The 21,905-nt window shown below is 39.6% G+C and overlaps 2 protein-coding genes across 6 annotated transcripts in view; both read right to left on the reverse strand.

Annotated features, from left to right (window-relative positions):
- Positions 1–3,182: 3,182 nt before the first annotated feature.
- Positions 3,183–5,313, reverse strand: LOC129253442 (facilitated trehalose transporter Tret1-like). Its single transcript, XM_054891814.1, has 4 exons — positions 5,236–5,313; positions 4,657–4,818; positions 4,330–4,581; positions 3,183–4,214 (listed from the first exon to the last, which is right to left on the reverse strand). The coding sequence occupies exons 1-4, from the start codon at positions 5,279–5,281 to the stop codon at positions 3,295–3,297; spliced, it is 1,380 nt and encodes a 459-aa protein (XP_054747789.1). The 5' UTR covers positions 5,282–5,313; the 3' UTR covers positions 3,183–3,294.
- Positions 5,314–16,673: 11,360 nt separating this feature from the next.
- LOC129239928 (facilitated trehalose transporter Tret1-like) overlaps positions 16,674–21,905 on the reverse strand; it is a 59,026-nt gene continuing 53,794 nt past the window's right edge. For 3 of the 5 annotated variants that reach the window (XM_054875517.1, XM_054875515.1, XM_054875516.1), the window contains exons 2-5: positions 18,969–19,044; positions 18,423–18,584; positions 18,095–18,346; positions 16,675–17,994 (exon numbers count right to left, since the gene is read on the reverse strand). In XM_054875517.1, coding sequence (XP_054731492.1) covers positions 17,075–17,994; positions 18,095–18,346; positions 18,423–18,584; positions 18,969–19,014 — 1,380 coding nt within the window. In that variant the 5' untranslated portion in view covers positions 19,015–19,044 and the 3' untranslated portion in view covers positions 16,675–17,074. Of the gene's footprint in view, positions 17,995–18,094; positions 18,347–18,422; positions 18,585–18,968; positions 19,163–21,905 lie in introns of all 5 variants that reach the window. The other 2 variants (XM_054875518.1, XM_054875513.1) reach the window with 2 other exon arrangements.

Genomic DNA, 21,905 nt, shown 5'->3' on the forward strand with positions numbered 1-21,905 from the left:
CCATTCTATCTTGTTGGTTGTAATTACGTTCATCGGGATGTCGTGCACAATATCTCCTCTTCCTTCCTTCGAGATCTGTAGTGTCCGCACACCCTGGAAAATGTGTGCTGACTCTCACAGCTGTCAGCCCACTCCCCGTTAATTTTTCGTATTGTTCTTGGCATAGATGGATTCTCCTAAGTCTAGCCACTTCGTTAGTGTCTTCCATACTGCTACAGAAGTCTTTCCAAGATTCTCTCTTGGCTTTACGTATCTCTTTCTTGTATACTTTTGTAGAGGCATACCTATAGAACTTTGGCTAACCTATAGAATTCATGTACCCTACGCCTTTGTTCTCCTAATTCCTTGTTCCACCAAGGAGGCTTCATCTTGTGTGTATTACGTCTTGGGGAGCAGGATCTTTTGAAGGCTTTGACGAGAGTAGTTGCAAACAATTCAACTCCTTTCTCAAGTGCGACGTGTGACCTGTATCTCCGGGGTATCATTGGTGTTTTTGTTAGTGTATCCCTATACAAGTCCAAGTTAGGGTTTCTAAAGGATATGTTTTTGAGTTTTGAGCGGAATATAACCTGAAAGATTATGTATCTGTGATCTATGTTGAGCAGGAGCTCGGCTGAGGCGTTCTTACTTTTGTGGAGGTTTATCTGTAGGACCTTCAGCATCTGGCCTCAGTACGTTCTCGAGGTTGGACACTTCCTTCAGCTCACCCTTCTCCACTTCCTGTATATTGAGGGAGGCTGCCAGGATCTCTTCTAAACCGAGATCCCTTTCCACCCCCTCCCCCCCCCCCCCCGCAGCGAGCGCGCTGTGACGGTCATCTGCCCCAAGCCATCCTCCCGAATAGCGCGTAAAGCAGGTCCTCTGCCGGCTTGTTGATTTGGATAATGTAGTCTTGGCCTCCATCAGCAGTTGCTGGTTTTGCCACGATCAACACTTTGCAGTCGTCTGTCGGTACGTCTGTGCTCTGTCTTTGTAGTAGCCGCAATGCATTTTCCGGTTTTACCACTCGCGGAATGAAAACCTTTGCCTTCGGTATTGAGAGAATGCAGCTGCGATCAACAATTTCTAGTGATGCCCCCTCCCACACCCCTTGAAGCGTTTTTACTGCTTCTTTTAGCCATGTGAGCGTGGGGTCATTCTTACATTTTATAATTTTGACGTCGCTGAACCACCCTGCTTCGTCGAATGCTGGTATGGGTGCGTTCGGCTCTGCGTCCATTTTCGTAAACACGGTTTCCAGTAGCTTCATTTCCACTACCTTTCACCGTTCCTGCGACATTCGCCCCAGCTGGTCACTACGGTCAGTGAGTGCCACTATGAGGTGCCTCTTGGCAATTTGGAAAGTGAAAGGGTAGATAGTCAAAGAGGAAAGGAGAGAAGTAGCAGAAGGAAAAAGCTAGGATAGAATAGAGACAAAGACAGGGATAGCTAGTCTTGTGAGAATTTTCCAGATTTTTTGGTAAATCTGAAAATAGCCTCCAATTTGAGTGAACGAAATTTACTCATTATCATGACAGCGGAACTCAAAATTCGTATCCTTGCTCTAGCAAATGCAAGACACGCACAGAGCAAATGCTCAGTGCTATTCACCTCTTGTTAGCAAGACAGTTAAATCGGGTCCTCAATGAATCCAATGATGGTCATATGCCCGATCAACCGAAGGATTGTGTACTGTAATAATACCGACCATCAACCGAACGTCTCTTCTTCCAAGTTTTTGAAGAAAGTTCGACAATTTGTGGTCCGGCTTGTCACAAAACACTTCGCAGTTCCGCAACGTTCAAGACTGGAACATCGAACCTTTATATAAAATGCATACATAACTGGGTATTCATGATTCATGATTCCTGCAGAACTGATTTCGATTATTGGCTCTGGTTGCTGTGGGGTAATCGCTGACCCACAGTTGACCAATTTCATTTCCTTGAGCACCGCAGTGTCCTGGAACCCATATAAGTACAAGCTCGGGTCGTCTTGCAACAGAATTAAGCTTTTTCTTACATTCTTGAACCAGCTTTCAGGTTTGCTTTGGATTCTCCAGAGCCTTTAGTGTAACCCGACTGTCACTGCCTTTAGTGAAATTCGAAAAAGGAAATGTTTGGTATTCAGAGTGGACAGTTGAGTGACACTAAAGGTAGTGAGAGTCGGGCTGCACTAAAGGCTCCAATCTCTTCCCGCTCCATGTCCTCTCAATTATCCACTCTGCTACTTTCAGAATGCCAAAACTTTCCGTTTGGTAAACAGTTGCCTCCTATAGCGTAATGATACTTATTACATCCGACTCCAGAACCTATTTCATTCTTGGACTCATCGGTAAAGAAAATATCCGTAAAAACTCTATGAATGCACTCTGGATTACTGAAACTCTCTTACTATTCGGGAAGTGTTGGAGTATCCTTGCAGCCTCTGTAGGGAGGAGGATGAAAACGCGCCTAGCACTCATGCCTTAGTGGTATAAACACCTGGATGAACATACATATTTTACCAGAAGAGAAAGTAAAGCTGGGTCAAAGAAATGTTCTATGAAGGAGCTACAATACAGGGGTCTTTCGAGATTCTCAACTCATCTCATAATTCTGAGCATTTGGTATATAAATGTCTATATCTATTTCGATTACTTATCCCAACAATCGTTAATAAAATATCTTTGGATACAATTGCGTGTGCTTAGAAATACCCGAACTATGACAAGGCAATCCGTTGGCTGACTCTGCATTTTCTATCAAGAGGCTTCTAGCCTAATAAATCATGCAGGTATTCGTCGGAACCTTGGACCGTTTGATTTGCCTGCTCTTAAGAAGAAAACTGAATTTTAACGTATAAGATTTCAGTCCGTTTAACCAACAAAAGCAAGGTGGTATGCGCGCGGAAGAAACTAGAATAAGAGGACTTGCAGAGGCTTCGAACTTGGGATGATTCGCAAGAAGTAGAGCTGCAGGATGAAGCAAATCAAATAAAAAAAATCAAATTCTTTGTCCACTTTTCGTATTATCTCATTTCAAATTTTTTCGTATTTATTGTTATTGTTATTAATGTTATTTTATACATCGAACTTAGATTAGGCATTAACAAAGTTTCCCCTAAATTTATTCAATAAATTTAACTAAAATTTCTTACAGACTAGAAATACTTTAAAGATTATATTACTATAGATATGCGACAAAAATACTTTTGAAGCGATTTGATTCAGGACCCCACACCACATCACCTCACTGATCAACGCCCCCACAATGGACTATCTTACAGCACACGGATGTGGATGTCTCGACCCCAAGATAATTTTAGCTTAGTAACTTAGTTTGGTTTCTTTCCATTTAGTCTGTCTTGAATTTCCTGAAGACTCAGCCCCTTGGTTTCCATCACCACAAAGATGGTGAAGAAGAAGGCTGCAACGCAGAAAATGGCAAACAACCAAAATGCGTAGTAAGAACCCAAAGCGTTCAGCGGGGGGTACCAACGTGTTACCACGAAAGAAGTAAGAAAGCATAAGGATGTCACAATCGAGGAGGCGATTGACTTAACATTCGCTGGGAACATTTCACCCAACACCGCCCATGACAGTGGACCGAATCCGATGCTGTAGACAATATTGAAGAGCAGCAATGCAGGTACCGGTAACCAGGTTAAATTACTTGCATCACCCACAACTTGTTGTACATAGAAGAAGGCACCCAATCCTGCCAAGCCGACACACATTCCAAATGCCGAAATTAGCAAAATTACTTTGCGACCAAAACGATCGATAAAAAAAGGTGTCAAAGCGGCTGCACCAACTTGAGCGCTACCTACAATGATGCTGGCAATGGCTGAATCCACATTGATGTTGGCACTTTCGAAGATGGATTGACTGTTGAAGAGTACGGCGTTGACACCGCATAATTGCTGGAACATGATCAGACCGGTGGAGATAATCAGAGCTTTACGATTGCCCTTACTCTTAAGAACATCCATAACGGAACCCTTATTGGCTCTAAACTCTTCCACTCCACTCTGTATAATAGCCATTTCATGTTGTAAAATATCAGGGCTTTGACCACGCAAGAATTGCAGGGAATTTAAAGCATCCGCTTTCTGGCCTTTGCCGGCAAGGTAGTAAGGACTCTCAGGCATGAAATAGAAGATGATACCGAAAACAATTGGTACAGCCAAACAGCACCACTGCAAAGTTACATACGAGACATATGGACCGATGACGTACGTGTATAGAATGCCAGCTATGGAATACGAAAGTGAAACATTTTGATTGTAAGCTCACAAAGTAGCAGTGAGTTTGGAAAATAGATGACATAAATAAATTAGATACATAAATGAGAAAACAGTGACACTCACAAACCACGAAAAGTTTCAACATCGTGCCAATGGCGCCACGTATCGCATCTGTAGCAATCTCACCATTATACATAGGTAGCACACTTAAGACAAAACCAGCGCCAAAGCCGTTTACGAGACGACCGACCAGCAACATCCAAACCTCGCTAGCGAGCATCAAAACAACATAGCCGATAATGAAGAAGATCGAACTAGAAAGAAGTACCCATTTGCGACCAAACCTATCGTTAAGTGGGCTAGCAATGAAGGGTGCTGTGGTAATGAAAAGAAGTAGGTAATAATTAAGAGTTTATGATGTGATTTTGTTGAATTATTTCGTTTACATACCTGCTAAAGCACCCAATAACAAAATGGATGAAATCCATGCATCGTCCACTGTGGTGATGGGATGATCGAGTGGCGAATCTGTAGGATTTAGGGCTTTTAATTTGGGCCCCACTGGTGACGTCCAGCCGAGGCAAGTGCCCGCCGCAAGGGCTGATAAATTAGCTACAAAATTGAAAATTATTGCATTGTAGTTGCTGTCATACCGTAAAACAGTTAGGTAAGTAATATTAACAATGAGTGACGCTGAACTGAAGTGGTCTTATCAAACTCTTCAGAGAAATGTTAAGTTATGATAGACACGCGGATTTAAAAATTTTATTATAAAATTTTCAGTTCGTGAGTGAATCGTTGTGATAATTGATTTTTAAATGAATGAATGCAAACAATTTTGGTAAAGTTTGTCAAGAGAGGCGCGAAGTTTTCTCTTGTTGTGTGTATGACCGAGTTAAATTTTCAAAAGATATATTTTTTGAAAACTTTTCATGTATTCTCTACTACTTTTAATATGAGTTTTCCCTAATACCACTTTTGGGAAAGGCGCCAATATTAAAAAAAAAAATGAATTTAAATTTGACTCACCCGCAACAGCAACCATGAAAATTCGTACGGTTTTCACCGACTCCATTCTAGCACTGTGTGTTTGTTGGTGTTGCGAACTAATTAGTAGTGTAGTTGTATGCTTGTATGTATGCTGAAATGTGTGAAAGGCATATTTGATGATAAATTTCTGATAGATAAAAAGTTATACGTGCAGTTGTTCCAAGGATGTCAATCCCGGGATGTTGATTTTTCCTAATTCTAGTCAAATCAACTGTGGGCTTCTTGAGTATAATTTATTTTCATCAGACGCAATGAGTCCTATTTTCATCACAAGGATTCTCCTTTTTGAGGATAGAAAACCTTTATTTGCAACATTGGCTAAGCTCCAAGTAGGTATTTGCAACATCTTTTTGCAGCAAACAGCTGAGTTTGTATTTGGTGGAGAATTGCACTTTTACTCGTAGTGTTCCAAAAAATAATACCCACAAATTACCGGGACACGCATAAGTTATCAGAAAGTATAAAGGATCCCGTTCTGCCACACTCTTCTGCAGCCATCAAAGTCACTGCTAGCAAATGGGTTACTTCAGCACACAACCGAGCTTAGCAGGCTGAGAGAGGCTGCAGATGGACAGGATTGGTGTTACCTGTCATATCCGACCGACTGTCGCAGATTCTACTGTCATTAAGCAGAAGAGACTGTAGGCTGCTGATTTTACTGATGACGGGCCACTTTCTATGGGCAAAGTGGAGAGGAGGATGAGGCGGCGAACCACTTTCTGTGCGTCTGTCCGGCCTTCGCTCGAATCAGGCTTGAGGTGTTTGGTACTGATGTGTTAAGAAGCGATCACCTTGGCTCCCTGGCACCACAAAATTTATTCATATTTCTACGGAGGTCCAGTAGAGTTAAAGAAAATTAAAAAGGGAACCCGAGTACAATGAAAATAATGTTGTCTGAGTGCTGTATTTGCTAGTTGTCCCGACCGAAAAAAAATTGGATTAACGGAATTGATATATTTTCTAATGGTAGTTAGGTTAGGTTGAACGCATAGACCGGTTCGATCCTTAGCGACACCAGATGGAGTTTATGAGTAATGTGGTTTAAAATAGTCCACCCGCAAGTGGCCTGTTTCTATTGCAAATTTAAGGAGATTGAGATACAGTCTGTTGAGATACAGTCTGCGATTATTCATGAAGTATAAAAGATGTACAAAACTACGAGTCGCATTTACTCAATAAACCGTGTAGTGTTCATCGTTTCCGAGTATAACCTGGCATCTTCTTCTTGCTTTGAACCAGCTTTTCTGCGTAGCTCGTCGACAAACAGGACTAGATTTTGCGAACTTGACGCACGAGTAGCTTTAAATCATGGACTGACCTTCCTGCAAGATGCGTTTTCATAATTTCTCACATATTTTCTATGGGGTTAGCGTCTGGGGACTGAGAAGGCCAGTCCAATACTGTGACGCCATTTTCTTGTTTTGTCTTGTTGCTCAATAGGTTTTTCTGGGAGTAGTGGTTTGGATGATGTGGGACAGTGGGATATGTTCGCCTCCTTTAGTCGACGTTCGATGAACACATCTATTCCCTTTTTAGGAAGAACTGATCGAACTCGGCGTAGTCACAAAGACGGGTCCCACTTTAAAAGTTGGACGATCACTTTATCCTGCTTTTTTGTCTTCACTCGCTTCAAGCCGCGCTCGGAAAAGTAATCAACATTTTTGTACACTTTATACCGCTGATTCCACATCACAACAAACGTTTTTGATTTTTAATCACTTTTGTAGCCTCGAAATATATCTTGAAGTTACAAGAAAAAACCGATTCTGATACAGACTGTATCCTCCAATTCATGAAACTGTGGTTCCTCCAGATATTTTAAGGAGATGCTCTACATAGTCCCATGAACGCTGCTTCCTACATTCCTTCGATGCCATGTCGTTCAGTCAGCCCGCTTATCATACAAATAGTTCTACAATCCTTCGTTTTAGTAATAGTACAAATCGAGCTCGGCTCTTATCGTCATATTTACACATCCTCTTAACATTTCTTCAAGTTGATAGACTTGTCTTGTCCCATCTTGTCTTGAGTTTTCCGATCATGTTTTCGTCTAGTTCATTGTATAATATTCGTATTGCCTTAGGTATTTCGTTGACAGAATCCGAGAATAGAGAGACCCCGTTTTGCGCCATATCGTCTACTATGGCATTCCTCTCAATACTCTTATGGCCTGGAACCCATTAGAAATCTAGTTTACAATTCGCAGTTAACCTTACTGCTGCCTGCCTGTGTCCAGCTCAGTGTGAATTTGTGCGATGATTTTGCATTTTCACGACTGCATTAGAAATAAATATGAAGTGAATACTTGAAGTTTGATAATTGAATAATAATAACTGATATAAGTAGAAATTATGTTTCTATATTCGGCCGGACGATTTGTATGGAATAAAAAAATTTCGATACCACGCCGTCGAAATTATTGGATTTCTTATGGATTACGAACGATGACTATGCTGCGTTAGCGTCAACCGCTTTTGTGCTGCTGATAAAATTCATCAGATTTTTAATGTCATCGCCAGTTATATCAGCAGGCGCAGCAAAGAAGTAAGAGCCAAGATGCCTGGATCTTAGCCCCGCCAGAGCAGGGAAGCTAAGGAGAAAGTGCTGAGATGATTCCACCTCATCCTCCATACATCTAACGCAAAAAGGACTCGAGGTGATTCCAAGTCTCACAGCATGCATTCCTCGCGCATAGTGACCTGTGAGAGAATCCGCGAGTTTCGAGAGCTAAGATTTTGTCAACTTAAGAAACTGGCTAGAGCGCCAACGATCCGCACATGTCCAGAAGGATTTCGCGATCTTACAAGTTTGTGTACTTGTCCAAAGCTCGTTGAGTTGGCGCGATGCCCATCTTTCTAGGAGCAGACCGCTGGTAGTCAGGGGGATCCCTTCGCGGGGAAATCACCTCACATGTCCCTTGTCTGGTCAGCTCATCCTCCTAGCAATTTCCAGCAATGTCGCTATGACCAGGAACCTAGATGAGGCTAATGTCAAAGAATTCGGACGCAGTCGAAAGTGAGGTCAGGCATTCCCTCACCAGTTTCGAAAAGCACCATCACTGACCCGAGGGCCCTTATTGCCGCTTGGCTGTCGGAGTAAATATTTACTTTCCTGACTGTTAGTACGCATGTGAGCAACCGATCAGCTGCCTCCTTGATTGCGGCTACATCTGCCTGGAACACACTGCAGTGGTCCGGTAAACTGAATTTCAGTCTGATGGGGAGCTCTTCACAAAAGACTCCTCCGCCAACCTTTCCTTCCAACTTCAATCCATCTGTGAACAAGTTCAGCAAGTTCAGCCTACTCCCAAGTGTAGCCCCCCATCCACTCTTCCCTTGACGGAATATGAGTGGAGAAGGTTCCGGTTGGACTAAACGAGGGTATACACTGATCCGTTGACAGAGCGATGAATTCGAAGTTTCTAAGGATGCTTGAGTGTCCATAAGTGAGGTTGAGCTTATAGCCCGAGCCCCTCAGTCTGATTGCGGTACGTGTAGCGGCAATTCTGCCTGCGATGTCTACGGGTACCACATTTAACATTGCGTTGAACGCCAGAGTAGGAGTCGTTCGAAGCGACCCACTGATTCAAATTAGTGCCGACCTCTGAACTCTCTCCAGTCTTCTCTAGTGAGTTCCACCAGACTGTGATTCCATATAACAAGATAGGCTTTACAATAGTATTATAGTCGTATAGCCAAAAAATAACTCTAGGCGAAAGGCCCAATCTTTTGCCAATTACGCCCTTGCACCCATACAAGGCGATTGTTGCCTTCCTCACTTTTTCCTCGAATTTGGGCTTCCATGTAAGCTTGCTGTCAAGGCTAATACCTAAGTACTTCACCTTGTCAGAAAGCATCAGAGGAGAACCCCCTAGTGAGAGAAGTTGAGCTCTGGGTATTTTATATTTCCTCGTAAATAGGATGAGCTCCGTCTTAAGAGGATTCACCGACAGGCCGCAACCCGTTGCCCATCTAACTACTACGTCCAGATATCTCTGCATCAAATTGTACAGAGTATCCACCAATTTTCCTCTAACGATTAGTGCTACGTCATCCGCGTAGGCAATTACCCTTACAAACGTGACGAAATTTATGATAAATTTATGCGTAAGGTATCGCAATTAATCGCCACACGTAGCCAGATTCCTCATTACGCGTTTATTTGAACTTGAAAGGCAAGCTTGAAAGGAAACGATGAAACCGCAAAAAACGAAATAAAAGTGGATTAAACAAATTTTTTATATAAAGGGTACTCGGAGTACTTAGCGATTTGATTTATGTCTAAGTGACGGTGAAGTAATTCTGTAAATAATTCGCTGGTCGATTGTAAAAATAGCGCGATTTTAGATCTTAAAACTAATATCCTTTTCTTTTTCGTATTTTTTATAACTGTTTGCTCAAATTAGCTGCCTCCTTAATATCCTGCGCCCTCGCACTTTGTGTGAAAACTTGCAAAGTCGCACACAGTCGTTCACTATTTTACTGGTATTTTATTATTTTTGTGCTAAATCTTTTTTTGTTTTACACTCACTAGCAAGAATTACCACAGGAATGATAAATATTTGCCATTCCGGAGACAATTTAAATACATTTTTTCTATACATTTTATTATCAGTAAAATTGTTATAGTAAACCCATCGAAAATGCGTCGCTGCAAATCAAAATAACTCACAGTGTTTCAAGTAGGGGCAAAATTGCCAAAATGAAATGTTAAAAAAGAATAAATCTAATTTAGTTATAAAAAGTGGTGAGCTCTCGACCTTAGACATTTTCAGCTATTGATAATTGTTTTTGTTTTTAAACTGAACTTGGTGGAATGAAGTCGTGTAACTAACTACACTTCTATAGAGTTCATTTAACTGAAACATTTGTGTTTACTGTGCTTCTTGACAATAGGAGCAGCGCTTTTTATTTCCCCAGTAGACTTTTTTGTCTCTTTGTTCTCTCGCCCCGTCCTCTTCATATGAAATACCTGGGATCTCTTACTTCTGCTTGTACTTGATTTTTGTAGAAATTTAATTGTAATCGCTTTACAAATAACTAAGCTCTTAATTTACAAAACTCAAATCGCAATTCAAACATTCGATAATTGTGTTGATCCAAGAGCGATACTTTTTTTTTTCAAAACGCGTTCGTTGCGCCATTTGCATTTGCTCCATAATGTACTGAATTTTACCACGAACAACTTCCATTCTTTTCTTTGTTCACTTTGAGAGGTTTGAGAAGTTTGCTGAAGACAGTTACGAGAGTCTTCAGCAAACTTCTTTACCAACAGTTACGTAGGGCTTTGCGGCTTTTTAATCGCACTCAACCAAGCATTGCAGGCATCGCGAAGTAGCTAACGGGCCATTACTGAAACACAAATTTTTTGCGCCTTGATACTTGTCAGAATAATATATCAAAAAATTAAAAAAAAAACGGATTGAATTAGGAATATTTATTGCATTTTTATTCTTTTCCATAAAAGCAAAAGAGCCATTCCGTGTCAAGTAACCCAAATATTTTGAAAAGTAAACTGAAAAAATTGTAAAATCCGTGTAAAGTACCTGGGTTACTGCTGAGTAGGTAAGATGGCAAGAGTACCACAGGCACACTTCAAGTAGCACTTACGTGCCGTTGTGATACCATAATGTGGACCACTACCTGTGAAAAGATTTAGGGAAGAGAAAAACCGTCTACAGCCATCCAGTGCTGTTGATGTAGTGGAGGAGAGAAAAGGGATCTAGGCTGGAGAATTTATTCATGCCATCCCCAAAGGCCACGCTAAGGCATCTGAAGCGCCTAGCCGCCAGAGCCGGACATTTACAGAGAAAGTGTTCAACAGTCTCTTTCTCTGTAGGATCCCCACAGCTTCTGCTATAGAGGTTGTACGGAATTCCTACCTTCTCCGCATGAGTACCGATCACCCAGTGACCAGTGAACACCACAATGAGTTTGGAAATTGAATGGCGCGGGAGTCCCAGCACCTTAAGCATTCCGTTTCTGTCGAATTGAGGCCATAGTGTTTTCGAAATAGCACACGATGAGACAGACCTCCATTTGTCTCGCGCTTTCTTAGAAAGAGTGTGTAGTTTATTTTTAACAACGGTCAAGCGGACACCTATGTCTGAGAAGGGACAGCTGAAACCGGTTCTGTCGACCCCTTCCTGGCAAGCTCATCGGCAACTTCATTTCGCTCTATATTCCTGTGCCCAGGAACCCAGATAAGGGAAATGTTTCCTGCACGTTTAAGTTCTTCCTTAGAGGAGTTCACCAGAAGAGAACTGCAATACGGCGACGACAGGGCCTTGATCGCAGCTTGACTATCGGAAAATATATTAATGTCTCGCTCCCAACAGTGATCCCGAAGCATTTTGCATGGCTGCAGGATGGCGAAGACCTCTGCTTGAAAAACGCTGCTTGTTTCCGGCACTTTAAAGGAGACCGAAATGCCGGCTGATTTAGAGTAAGCCCCCGCTCCCACTCTAGACTCCATCTTGGATCCGTCAGTAAAAATTGAGGTATCTATATCCGTATCGACTCTTCCCTCTTTCCAATCGTACCTGATCGGAAAGATAGCCCTAGCACAACCCTCAAAACACAGTTTGCGGATGGAGAGGTCAGTGTGAAGAACAGAGAAGGAAGGGGAGATCTGCTTCAAGATGCTACTATGTCCTACAGGAAGTTGTCTCCAAAGGCCAATCTCCTTCTCCTTCTCTTCAACCTAATAGTACTCTGAGCAGCAATGGATTTAACAAAGTAACCCAAGTATTTTGGAAAATTTTGCTGACGTAAAAGTAAACTGAAACAATTTTGAAAACAATTTAATAATTTTGAGATCTATTCCATGCTGAAAATTCAGGTTATGAAGTGTTTTATAGCCAAATGTCTACAGTTCTTTTGAACACTTTTATAAATTTTTTCATTCATTTTTTATGATAAAATATGCATTAGAAAATTTGTTTTTGGGAAAAATTAAATTAATTAAAATATTTAAAAAAGTTAAAAAAAAAACAAAATGAAAATGTTTGGAAAAAAATTAAAAAAAAATTCTCGGAAAAAAATTGGAACAATTAAATTTTTTTCTCGGAAAAAATTTGAAAAAAATTAAATTTTTTCTCCTATAAAAATTGAAAAAAAAATTAAATTTTTTGCTCGGAATAAAATTCGGAAAAAATTAAATTTTTTTTGTCAGAATTTTTTGGAATATTTTTTTTTCTGCCATTTCAGACATTTAATTGGCAATTGGAAAAATTAAATTTTTTTCTCAGATAAAAATCGGAAAAAATAAATTTTTTTGCTGGGGAAAACTTGGAATAAATTAAATTTTTTAGTCAAAATTTTTGGGAATATATTTTTTTCTGCCATTTCATTGGCAATTGGAAAAAATTAATTTTTTTGCTCGGAAAAAAGTTGGAAAAAAATAAAATTTTTTTCTCAGATAAAAATTGGAAAAAAATATATTTTTTTGCTCGAAAAAAAATTGGAAATAAATAAAATTTTTTTGTCAAAAATTTTTGGGAATAGTTTTTTTTCTGAAATGTCATTGGCAATCGGGATAAAATTAATTTTTTTGCTCGGAAAAAAATAAAAATAAAATTTTTTTCTCAGATAAAGATTGGAAAAAAATTGGAAAGAAATTAAATTTTTTTTTGTCAAAACTTTTGGGAATATTTTTTTTTCTGCCATTTCATTGCAAATTAATTTTTTTTCCCGAAAAAAAAAACTGGAAAAAAATTTTTTTTCTCGGGTAAGGTAAGAACTGGAAAAAATAAAATGTTTTTCTCAGATAAAAAAGAAAAAAACTTTAATATATAATATTTTTGTCGAAAATTTTTGGGAATATTTTTTCTTCTGCCATTTCAGATATTTCTTTGGCTATGGTAGGTGGGAGCTGTTACTAATATTTTAGCAAAGAAACTCTGATAATAAATAGTTTTAACAGTGAATAATCATGCAAGTCTTTATTATCCCTCAAAAAAATTCTTTTCCACATAAAATAAAATTTTACACTGAATTTCGTTTAATTTTTGGCGTTTGTATTAACTTTGTACGTGCTTGCTAGTCGTAGCTATCAACCACTTTCGCCCAATTTCCAAATGTATGTTTCTTTAGCTCAACTAAATATGTCTGCCGAATTTCATCAAAATCCGACGACATTTATTTTTTCCGCCCACAGGAGTAGAGCGCGTGGATATTAATTTATCTTAACCATATTTCATGTTTCGCCTTTCTCTATTGAAATCTACATAATTGCTAAGTTTCAGCGAGATCACAACATGTTTACTATTTCTGTCAACAGCTTCTATGGAATCGCTACACTGTGCGACGCGTCAGTTCACTTAAAATAGTTTTTAATACGATCTCCTCATAAATAATCTTGAGGAGTGCATAAGTATTATAAAGAGTTACTTGTCGGCGCACAGTTATTGCGCGACATAGCAATACAAAAAGAGGTAGGTACGTCAAGTTCGCTTCCGTTGAAATTAAAGCGAATATAAAAAATGTGCTCTCAGAACGCAGTTGGGTAAAGTGATGCCAATACAAGGGAATTTCCCCTTTTCTGGTAATTTTAAATAAGAACTTCATGTACATTAAAAATAGGGAATTTTGCAATGTTTTTCTTTTTCGTGGTTCCGCGTTGTACAATGTAAAAAAATATGAATTTTCGCTGGCATGGAAAATTTGGGGATGAGTTTCCACAAAACTACTGCAAACTGGATCTACCCGGCTATAGCCAGACCTATGATTTCCTATGAGTCAGTAGTCTTAGATGTGGCATGGAACTGCGAGAGCGAAGGCAGCCACACTACTCACTTCTGCAGATGTGGAGTGCAAGACCATAAGGCTAAAAATTGTACAAATGCTTCGAGATGCGCAGAGACCCAAACCATGTGTTAGGCGGCCGAAAGTGTCCCACATCAAAGAAGGCAGTCCAGAGAGCATAAAGGTCTTGCAACTTAGCCGAAGCTGCAAAAAACTAGCTTACCCAATTGGTCTACGAGCTGGGCATCGATGTAATACTAAGCGAGCAATATGAAAATAGGTATGAAACGACATGGGCCAGCCACGCAACAGACCATTGACTTAGGCGTTCATCAAAATCTCAGAAAGTTTGATATTTTTAATGAACTAACCCCTAAGATTTCAATGACATGGGAGATGAAGCTACCGACTCTGCAAGACTAAACTAGGGAAATACAAAGACTAGGGAATAGTTATCTAAAACCTACAGAGTAGACCAAAACATGATAAATGGAATTCGGAGTCACCACTCACCGAGAAAGTTACAGAAGGTCATATAATAAGAAAATGCGCTTACTCTAAGCTTGAACACAACACAGAACCATAGCTACCCTTACTGATAGTCAGCCCACAATCAAGGTTCTCAACTCTTTCCACGCTACATCAAAACTGGTGCTGGAATATCTTGATAACCTGAATGTCTTATGCTATGGGTTCCAAATGGCAGATAAATTTACCCGGAAAGGGACGGACTCCCCGTTCATAGAACCATAGCCATATTGTGGTCTCAGAAAGTGGAGGAGAGGCAAAGAAAAACATACTGGAACTATCTACCGGGCTTAAAGTAATCGAAATCAATGATAGTTAGCTTTAACCTAAACCGAATTAAAGATTGTAAGGAATTAAATGAAATTAATTTTAGAATCATTCAAGGAATTCTAAGCGGATATTGTAAATTGAATAATTAAAATTTGAAATTTGAAAAGTCGAGCTAAGAAGCACCGAGAGATTTGGTATTTCCTAACGTTATCAGGCTAAAAAGCTCTTTGTATTCAGAGCTCTCGAAAGTGAAAGGGTGGATAGTCAAAGAGGAAAGGAGAGAAGTAACAGAAGGAAAAAGCTAGGATAGAATAGAGACAAAGACAGGGATAGCTAGTCTTGTGAGAATTTTCCAGATTTTTTGGTAAATCTGTGGGCGGAACGAAATTTACTCATTCTCATGACAGCGGAACCCAAAATTCGTAGCCTTGCTCTAGCAAATGCAAGACACTCACAGAGAAAATGCTCAGCGGTATTCACGTCCTGTAAGGAAGACAAGCAAATTGGGTTCTCAATGAATCCAATGGTGTCATATGCCCGATCAACCGATGGATTGTGTGCTGTAGTAATACCGACCATCAACCGAACGTCTCTTCTCCCAAGTTTTTGAAGAAAGTTCGACAGTTTGTGGTCCAGCTTGTCACAAAACACTTCGCAGTTCCACAGCGTTCATGACTGGAACATCGCTCTTTACATTGATTGCCTACATAATCGCTGATCCAATTCTTGATGGGCAACCGGTGATCCCCAGTTCGTCAATTCAACGTCAATTTCATGCCCTTGAACACTGCAGTGTCCCGGAACCCATACAAGTACAAGCGCGGTCCGTCTTGCTGCAGAATTAAGCTTCTTCTTACATTCTTGAACCAGCTTTGACGTTTGCTTTGGGTCCTCCAGAGCCTTTGGTGCAGCCCGACTGTCACCCGACAGTCTCCAATCTACCGCTTTCCCGCTCCATGTCCTCTGAATTATCCACCCTGCTACTTTCAGAATGCCAAAAATTTCCATTTGGAATTCCTCCTATAGCGTAATGATACTTATTACATCCGACTCCAGAACCTATTTCATTCTTGGACCCATCGGTAAAGAAAATATCCGTCAAACTTCTTTGAATGCACTCTGGACTACTGAAACTCTCTTACTATTCGGGAAGTGTTGGAGTATCCTTGCAGCCTCTGTAGGGAGGAGGATGAAAACGCGCCTAGCACTCATGCCTTAGTGGTATAAACACCTGGATGAACATACATATTTCACCAGAAGAGAAAGTAAAGCTGGGTCAAAGAAATGTTCTATGAAGGAGCTACAATACAGGGGTCTTTTGAGATTCTCAACTCATCTCATAATTCTGAGCATTTGGTATATAAATGTCTATATCTATTTCGATTACTTATCCCAACAATCGTTAATAAAATATCTTTGGATACAATTGCATGTGCTTAAAAATACCCGAACTATGACAAGGCAATCCGTTGGCTGATTCTGCATTTTCTATCAAGAGGCTTCTAGCCTAATAAATCATGCAGGTATTCGTCGGAATCTTGGACTGTTTGATTTGTCTGTTTCTTAAGAAGAAAACTGAATTTCAAGGCATAAGACTTCAGTCCGCTTAAACAAGGAAAGCAAAGGTTGTATGCGCGCGGAATAAACTAGAATAAGAGGACTTACAGAGGCTTCGACCTTTGGATCATTCACAAGAAGGAAGGCTGCAGGATGAAGGAAATCAATTAGAGTATTTATAGTGTCATTATCGTCCTTTAATAGCCACATCTCGTAGAATTTCTTAAAATTTCTATCTCCACTTTTTGTATTACCTCAATTCTAATAGCTTCAATAAAAATATAAATTTGTTCGTATTTATTATTATTGTTGTTATTGTTATTATGTTTACTTATATAATCAATTATCATACATCAAACTTAGATTAGGCATTAACAATTAGAGGTTTCACCCTCGAATTAATTGTTTAATATAATATCGTTTTCATTTTATTCCCTTATAAATATTCAGCTTTAAATTTATTCAATAAATTTAACTGCTTACAGACTAGAAATACTTTAAAGATTACATTAGATATGCGACAAAAATACTTTTGAAGCGATTTGATTCAGGACCCCACACCACACCATCTCACTTATCAACGCCCCCACAAGGGGCTATCACCATTACAATGAGGAACAAAGCGCATACGAGAGGATGCACACATACATTCACAAATAAGCTATCTTACAGCATGCAGATGTAAATGTCTCCGCCCCAGATAGTATCCCCCTAGTAACTTAGTTTGGCTTCTTTCCATTTAGTCTGTCTTGAATTTCCTGAAGACTCAGCCCCTTGGTTTCCATCACCACGAAGAGAGTGAAGAAAAAGGCCACAACGCAGAAAACGGCAAACATCCAAAAAGCGTAGTATGAACCCAAAGCGTCCAGCGCTGGATACCAACGTGTTACTACGAATCCAAGAATCCAGCAGGTGGATGCCACAATCGAGGAGGCGATTGACTTAACATTCGCTGGGAACATTTCACCCAACACCGCCCATGGTAGAGGACCGAATCCGATGCAGTAGACAATATTGAAGAGCACCAAAGCAGGTACTGGCAACCAGGTGATATTGCTTGCATCACCCACAACTTGTTGTACGTAGAAGAAGGCACCCAATCCTGCCAAGCCAACACACATACCAAAGGCCGAAATTAGTAAGATGACTTTGCGGCCCAAACGATCGGCAATAATAGGCGTCAAAGCGGATGAACCCACTTGCACGCCTCCAACAATGATGCTGGCAATGGCTGAATCCAAACCGGTGTCGGCGCTTTCGAAGATAGATTGACTGTTGAAGAGCACAACGTTGATACCCGATAGTTGTTGGAACATGATCAGACCGGCAGAGATGATCAGAGCTTTGCGTGTGCCCGGACTTTTAACAATATCCATAACGGAGCCCTTATTGGCCATGGACTCCTCTACTTCTCCCTGTATAATAGCCATTTCGTCTTGTACAATATCAGGGCTTTGACCACGCAAGAATTGCAGTGCATTTAAAGCATCCGATTTCTGGCCTTTGCCGGCATAGTAGTAAGGACTCTCAGGCATGAAGTAGAAGATGACGTCGAAGATAATCGGTATAACTATGCAGCACCACTGCAAAGTCATATACGAGACATAAGCACCGACGGCGTAAACATATAGAATGCCAGCTGCGGAAAATGAAAGAGAAAAATATTGCATGTAAACATAAAATCTAGCAGTGAGTTTGGAAATAAGTTCAGAAAAAATTGTGATATCAATGTTACTTACACACAATGAACAGCTGCATGAGTGAGCCGGTGGCGCCGCGTACCGCATCTGTTGCAATCTCACCAACATACATGGGCTGCACAGTCATGACAAAACCAACGCCAAAGCCCTGTATGAGACGACCGACAAGCAACATCCACACTTCGCTAGCGAGCATCATAAAAACATAGGCGACAACGAAGAAGATCGAACTCGAAAGAAGTACCCATTTGCGACCAATTTTATCGGCAAGTGGACCAGCAATGAAGGGTGCTGTGGTGGTGGAAAGAAGTAGGAAATAGTTAAGAGTTCATGATAAGATTTTGTTGAATTTTATTTTTTTACATACCTACTAAAGCGCCCAATGCCAAAATGGATGAAATCCATGCATCGTCCTCGGTGGTGATGGGTTGATCGAGTGGCGAATCTGTAGGATTTACAGCTTTCAACTTGGGCCCTACTGGTGACGTCCAACCAAGGCAAGTGCCCACCGCAAAGGCTGATAAATTAGCTACAAAATTGAAAATCATTGCACTTTAGTTGCGGCCAGATACTCGTAGAACAGTTAAGCAAATAATATCAACAATGAGTGCCGCTGAACTGAAGTGGTCTTATCAAACTCTTGAGAGAAAGGTTAAGTTATGACAATCACATATTTCTCAATTTGTGTGTAAATTGTAGTGATACGTGAAGTGATTTAATGCGCACAATTTTGTTGAAGTTTGTTAAGACACAAAGCTTTTGGTAATAAGAGCCAGTTCAATTTTGAAAAAATATTGGTTTTTTTTTAATTTTTGCATGCACTCTCTGTTAATTTTTATATGAGTTTTCGTTAATGTCACTTTTGTGAATGCCATCAATATTAAAAAAAAATCATGAATTTCATTTTACTCACCCGCAACAGCAGCCATGAAAATTCTTATAGTCTTGACCGGCTCCATTCTGGTACTGCGTGAAAATCCGTCGCTTATCTGAAAAGGACTCACTTCACTGTATTTGACTTGTGTGTGTTGTTCTTGTGAACTCATTAGTAGTAGAGTGGTGATTATGTATGAAGGCACAACGGCGTTTACTAGCCAAAGCAAATAGCTGAAATGAATGGAAGACACATTCGATGATAAATTGCTGATAGAAATTAATATTCTAACTACATATGTATCTATGATGATGAGTTTAAAATGTGCTGTAATATGAGCAATTAGCGCTGAGGCTAATATGAAGTTATGTCACCTTTAATCTTGCATTTTTATGAGTGTATAAATAATCATAATAGCCTTTTTTAAATGTAATTGGAGTTTAATAATTCATTAATAATAATAATTGGTAATAATACCCGTATATTATGTATGGGTGTGTTGCACACATTTATCTGTATGTACATACAGGTATATGTACAAAAACGCATACTACTTTGAGGCAAAAAAATATGGACAAAAACTTTAACTCATTAATTTGACAAGCTACGAGTTCTAGTGAAATAAAATGTAAATGGCTTAGCAGAGTTGTGACCGGTGAATGATTTTAAAGCAACAACAGCCATTCGCTTTCTGCCGCTTTGGGCATATGTAACAAAAACCGGCATACATAGAGAGGGCTTCTTCTTGCCCACCTTCTAAGTGCATTTCTCCTATAAAAAGTCATTTGCCGTACAGAGACAACTTAAAATATAGTAGATGTGATCCATTTGGTAGTAGAGCATTAATATGCTCAGCATAAACAGTGGTTGCTCTTAATCCATGTCGAGAGGATAATACATAGTTAATGTTATTGGATGGATGTTAATAACTAAGAAAGAGGATGTCTAACAGAGCAGCTTTGCCGAAAACAGTTCTAGTGCAGTTCATTAACATTCTCTCGTACTACTCTTCCACGGTTGGTTAAACATTGATCGTTAACATTAACAGAACATCATTAACATTTTATTGTCGTACTCTTCCGCGTTTCGTTAAGCAATCCTCATTAACATTAACAGAGCAGCATTAACATTCTCTCGTAGTACTCTGCCGCGTTTGGTTAAACATTCCTCATTAACACTAACAGAACATCATTAACAGTAGTACTCGTAGTACTCTGCTTGCAGCCGTGAAATTTCGCTGGCAATTTCACATTATTTCGCATGTACATTTGGTAGCAATTATTGTCAAAAATAAGCAAAAAAATAAAACAGAACATCATTAACAGTTGTACTCGTAGTACTTTGCTTGCAGCCGTGAAATTTCGCTGGCAATTTCACATTATTTCGCATGTACATTTGGTAGCAATTATTGTCAAAAATAAGCAACAAAATAAAACAGGAAAATCTAAATTAAAAATGAGGTCGTTATTGGCAGAATTTGCTTGTTTATTTGAGTTTTAGGTATTTCCATTATTTCCGCATTCCTATATTATAATAAAGAGTTGTGGTAATATAATAAAAAATGTACCATATTCTAAGCAGATTTAAGGGTTTTTTTTTTAATTTTTTGTTGAATTTCAATTGGAACACAATTTATAGATTCGACAAAATGTCACTTTTCACAAAAATTTAAATAGCAAATGCAATTCAAGCAAGGCTTAAACAATGTTGCTAACGTCATGCTGGCAACATGTTGCGAGCTGCTTCGTAGGCTGAATAGAGTACAACTTTGATGTGGAATTTTACGCATGCTGTTACACAGGGAAGAGAAAATATTGCTAGCATTATGTTGACGTGAAATTGTAAAATTTTATGCATATTTCACGGCCAAGAATTTGATATAGATTTTCACTTGGTTCCTATTTAGCATGAAATAACGCTAAATAGGAACCAAGTGCTATACCTTAACGCTGATCGATTTGTATGGCACCCAATATTTTTCTCTTTGTACCGCATAGGGTGAATTAAACCACGGTAACAGTGAGAATAAGTTTCACGTTACCACGAAAAAACAGCACCAATATTGAATAGTCAAACATTGTGCATTGTAAAATTTCTCATACACTCATAAAATCGTATGCTTTGGCATAAAAATCATTTATGGATAGGCTAATGAGAATAATAACGCATAACGGACTAGTGGATGGGCCACCAAGATCGTGTGTCACCAAACCTTTGGACTTTTATTTGTGAGCCGCCGTAGCCGAATGGGTTGGTGCGTGTCTACCATTCGGAATTCACAGAGAGAACATCGATTCGAATCTCGGTGAAAACACCAAAATTAAGAAAAACATTTTTCTAATAGCGGTCGCCCCTCGGCAGGCAATGGCAAACCTCCGAGTGTATTTCTGCCATGAAAAAGCTCCTCATAAAAAATACCTACCGTTCGGAGTCGGCTTGAAACTGTAGGTCCCTCCATTTTGTGGAACAATATCAAGACGCACACCACAAATAGGAGGAGGAGCTCGGCCAAGCAACCAGAAAGGATGTGCGCGCTAATTATATATATATATATCTATATGTAAAGTCTAAATGTTTTATTTATAAACCAGGCATCGACTGAAGTATTGGAAGCCAACATTAACCAAAGTTATTCACGAGTTACCGACCGAAGTTCACCAACGAGTCATTCAAAATTCGGATGGTCGAACTATGGCGCAGTTGCGACCAGCATTTGAAAGGTATTGACTTTAAAAAATAAATGGCATGAATGGTTCTACACAAAAATAATCAATATTGCGTAACAATTTGAGTTTTCATTGTTTTCTTCTGCTTTCTTAGCGTGACATTCCTGGACGGACCACTGCTTTCGCTTTCCCTTAACTTTCCTGCTGGTCTGCATAGTTGGATTCGATTATCAATCCGAGACTATTGTTGCGGTTTCGGGACAATTAGTTTTGGGTAGAATTTTGTCGACCTCCAGACCCTAGTCTATCT

The sequence above is a fragment of the Anastrepha obliqua genome, chromosome 1, assembly GCF_027943255.1.
Source record: "Anastrepha obliqua isolate idAnaObli1 chromosome 1, idAnaObli1_1.0, whole genome shotgun sequence".
Lineage (NCBI taxonomy): Eukaryota > Metazoa > Arthropoda > Insecta > Diptera > Tephritidae > Anastrepha > Anastrepha obliqua.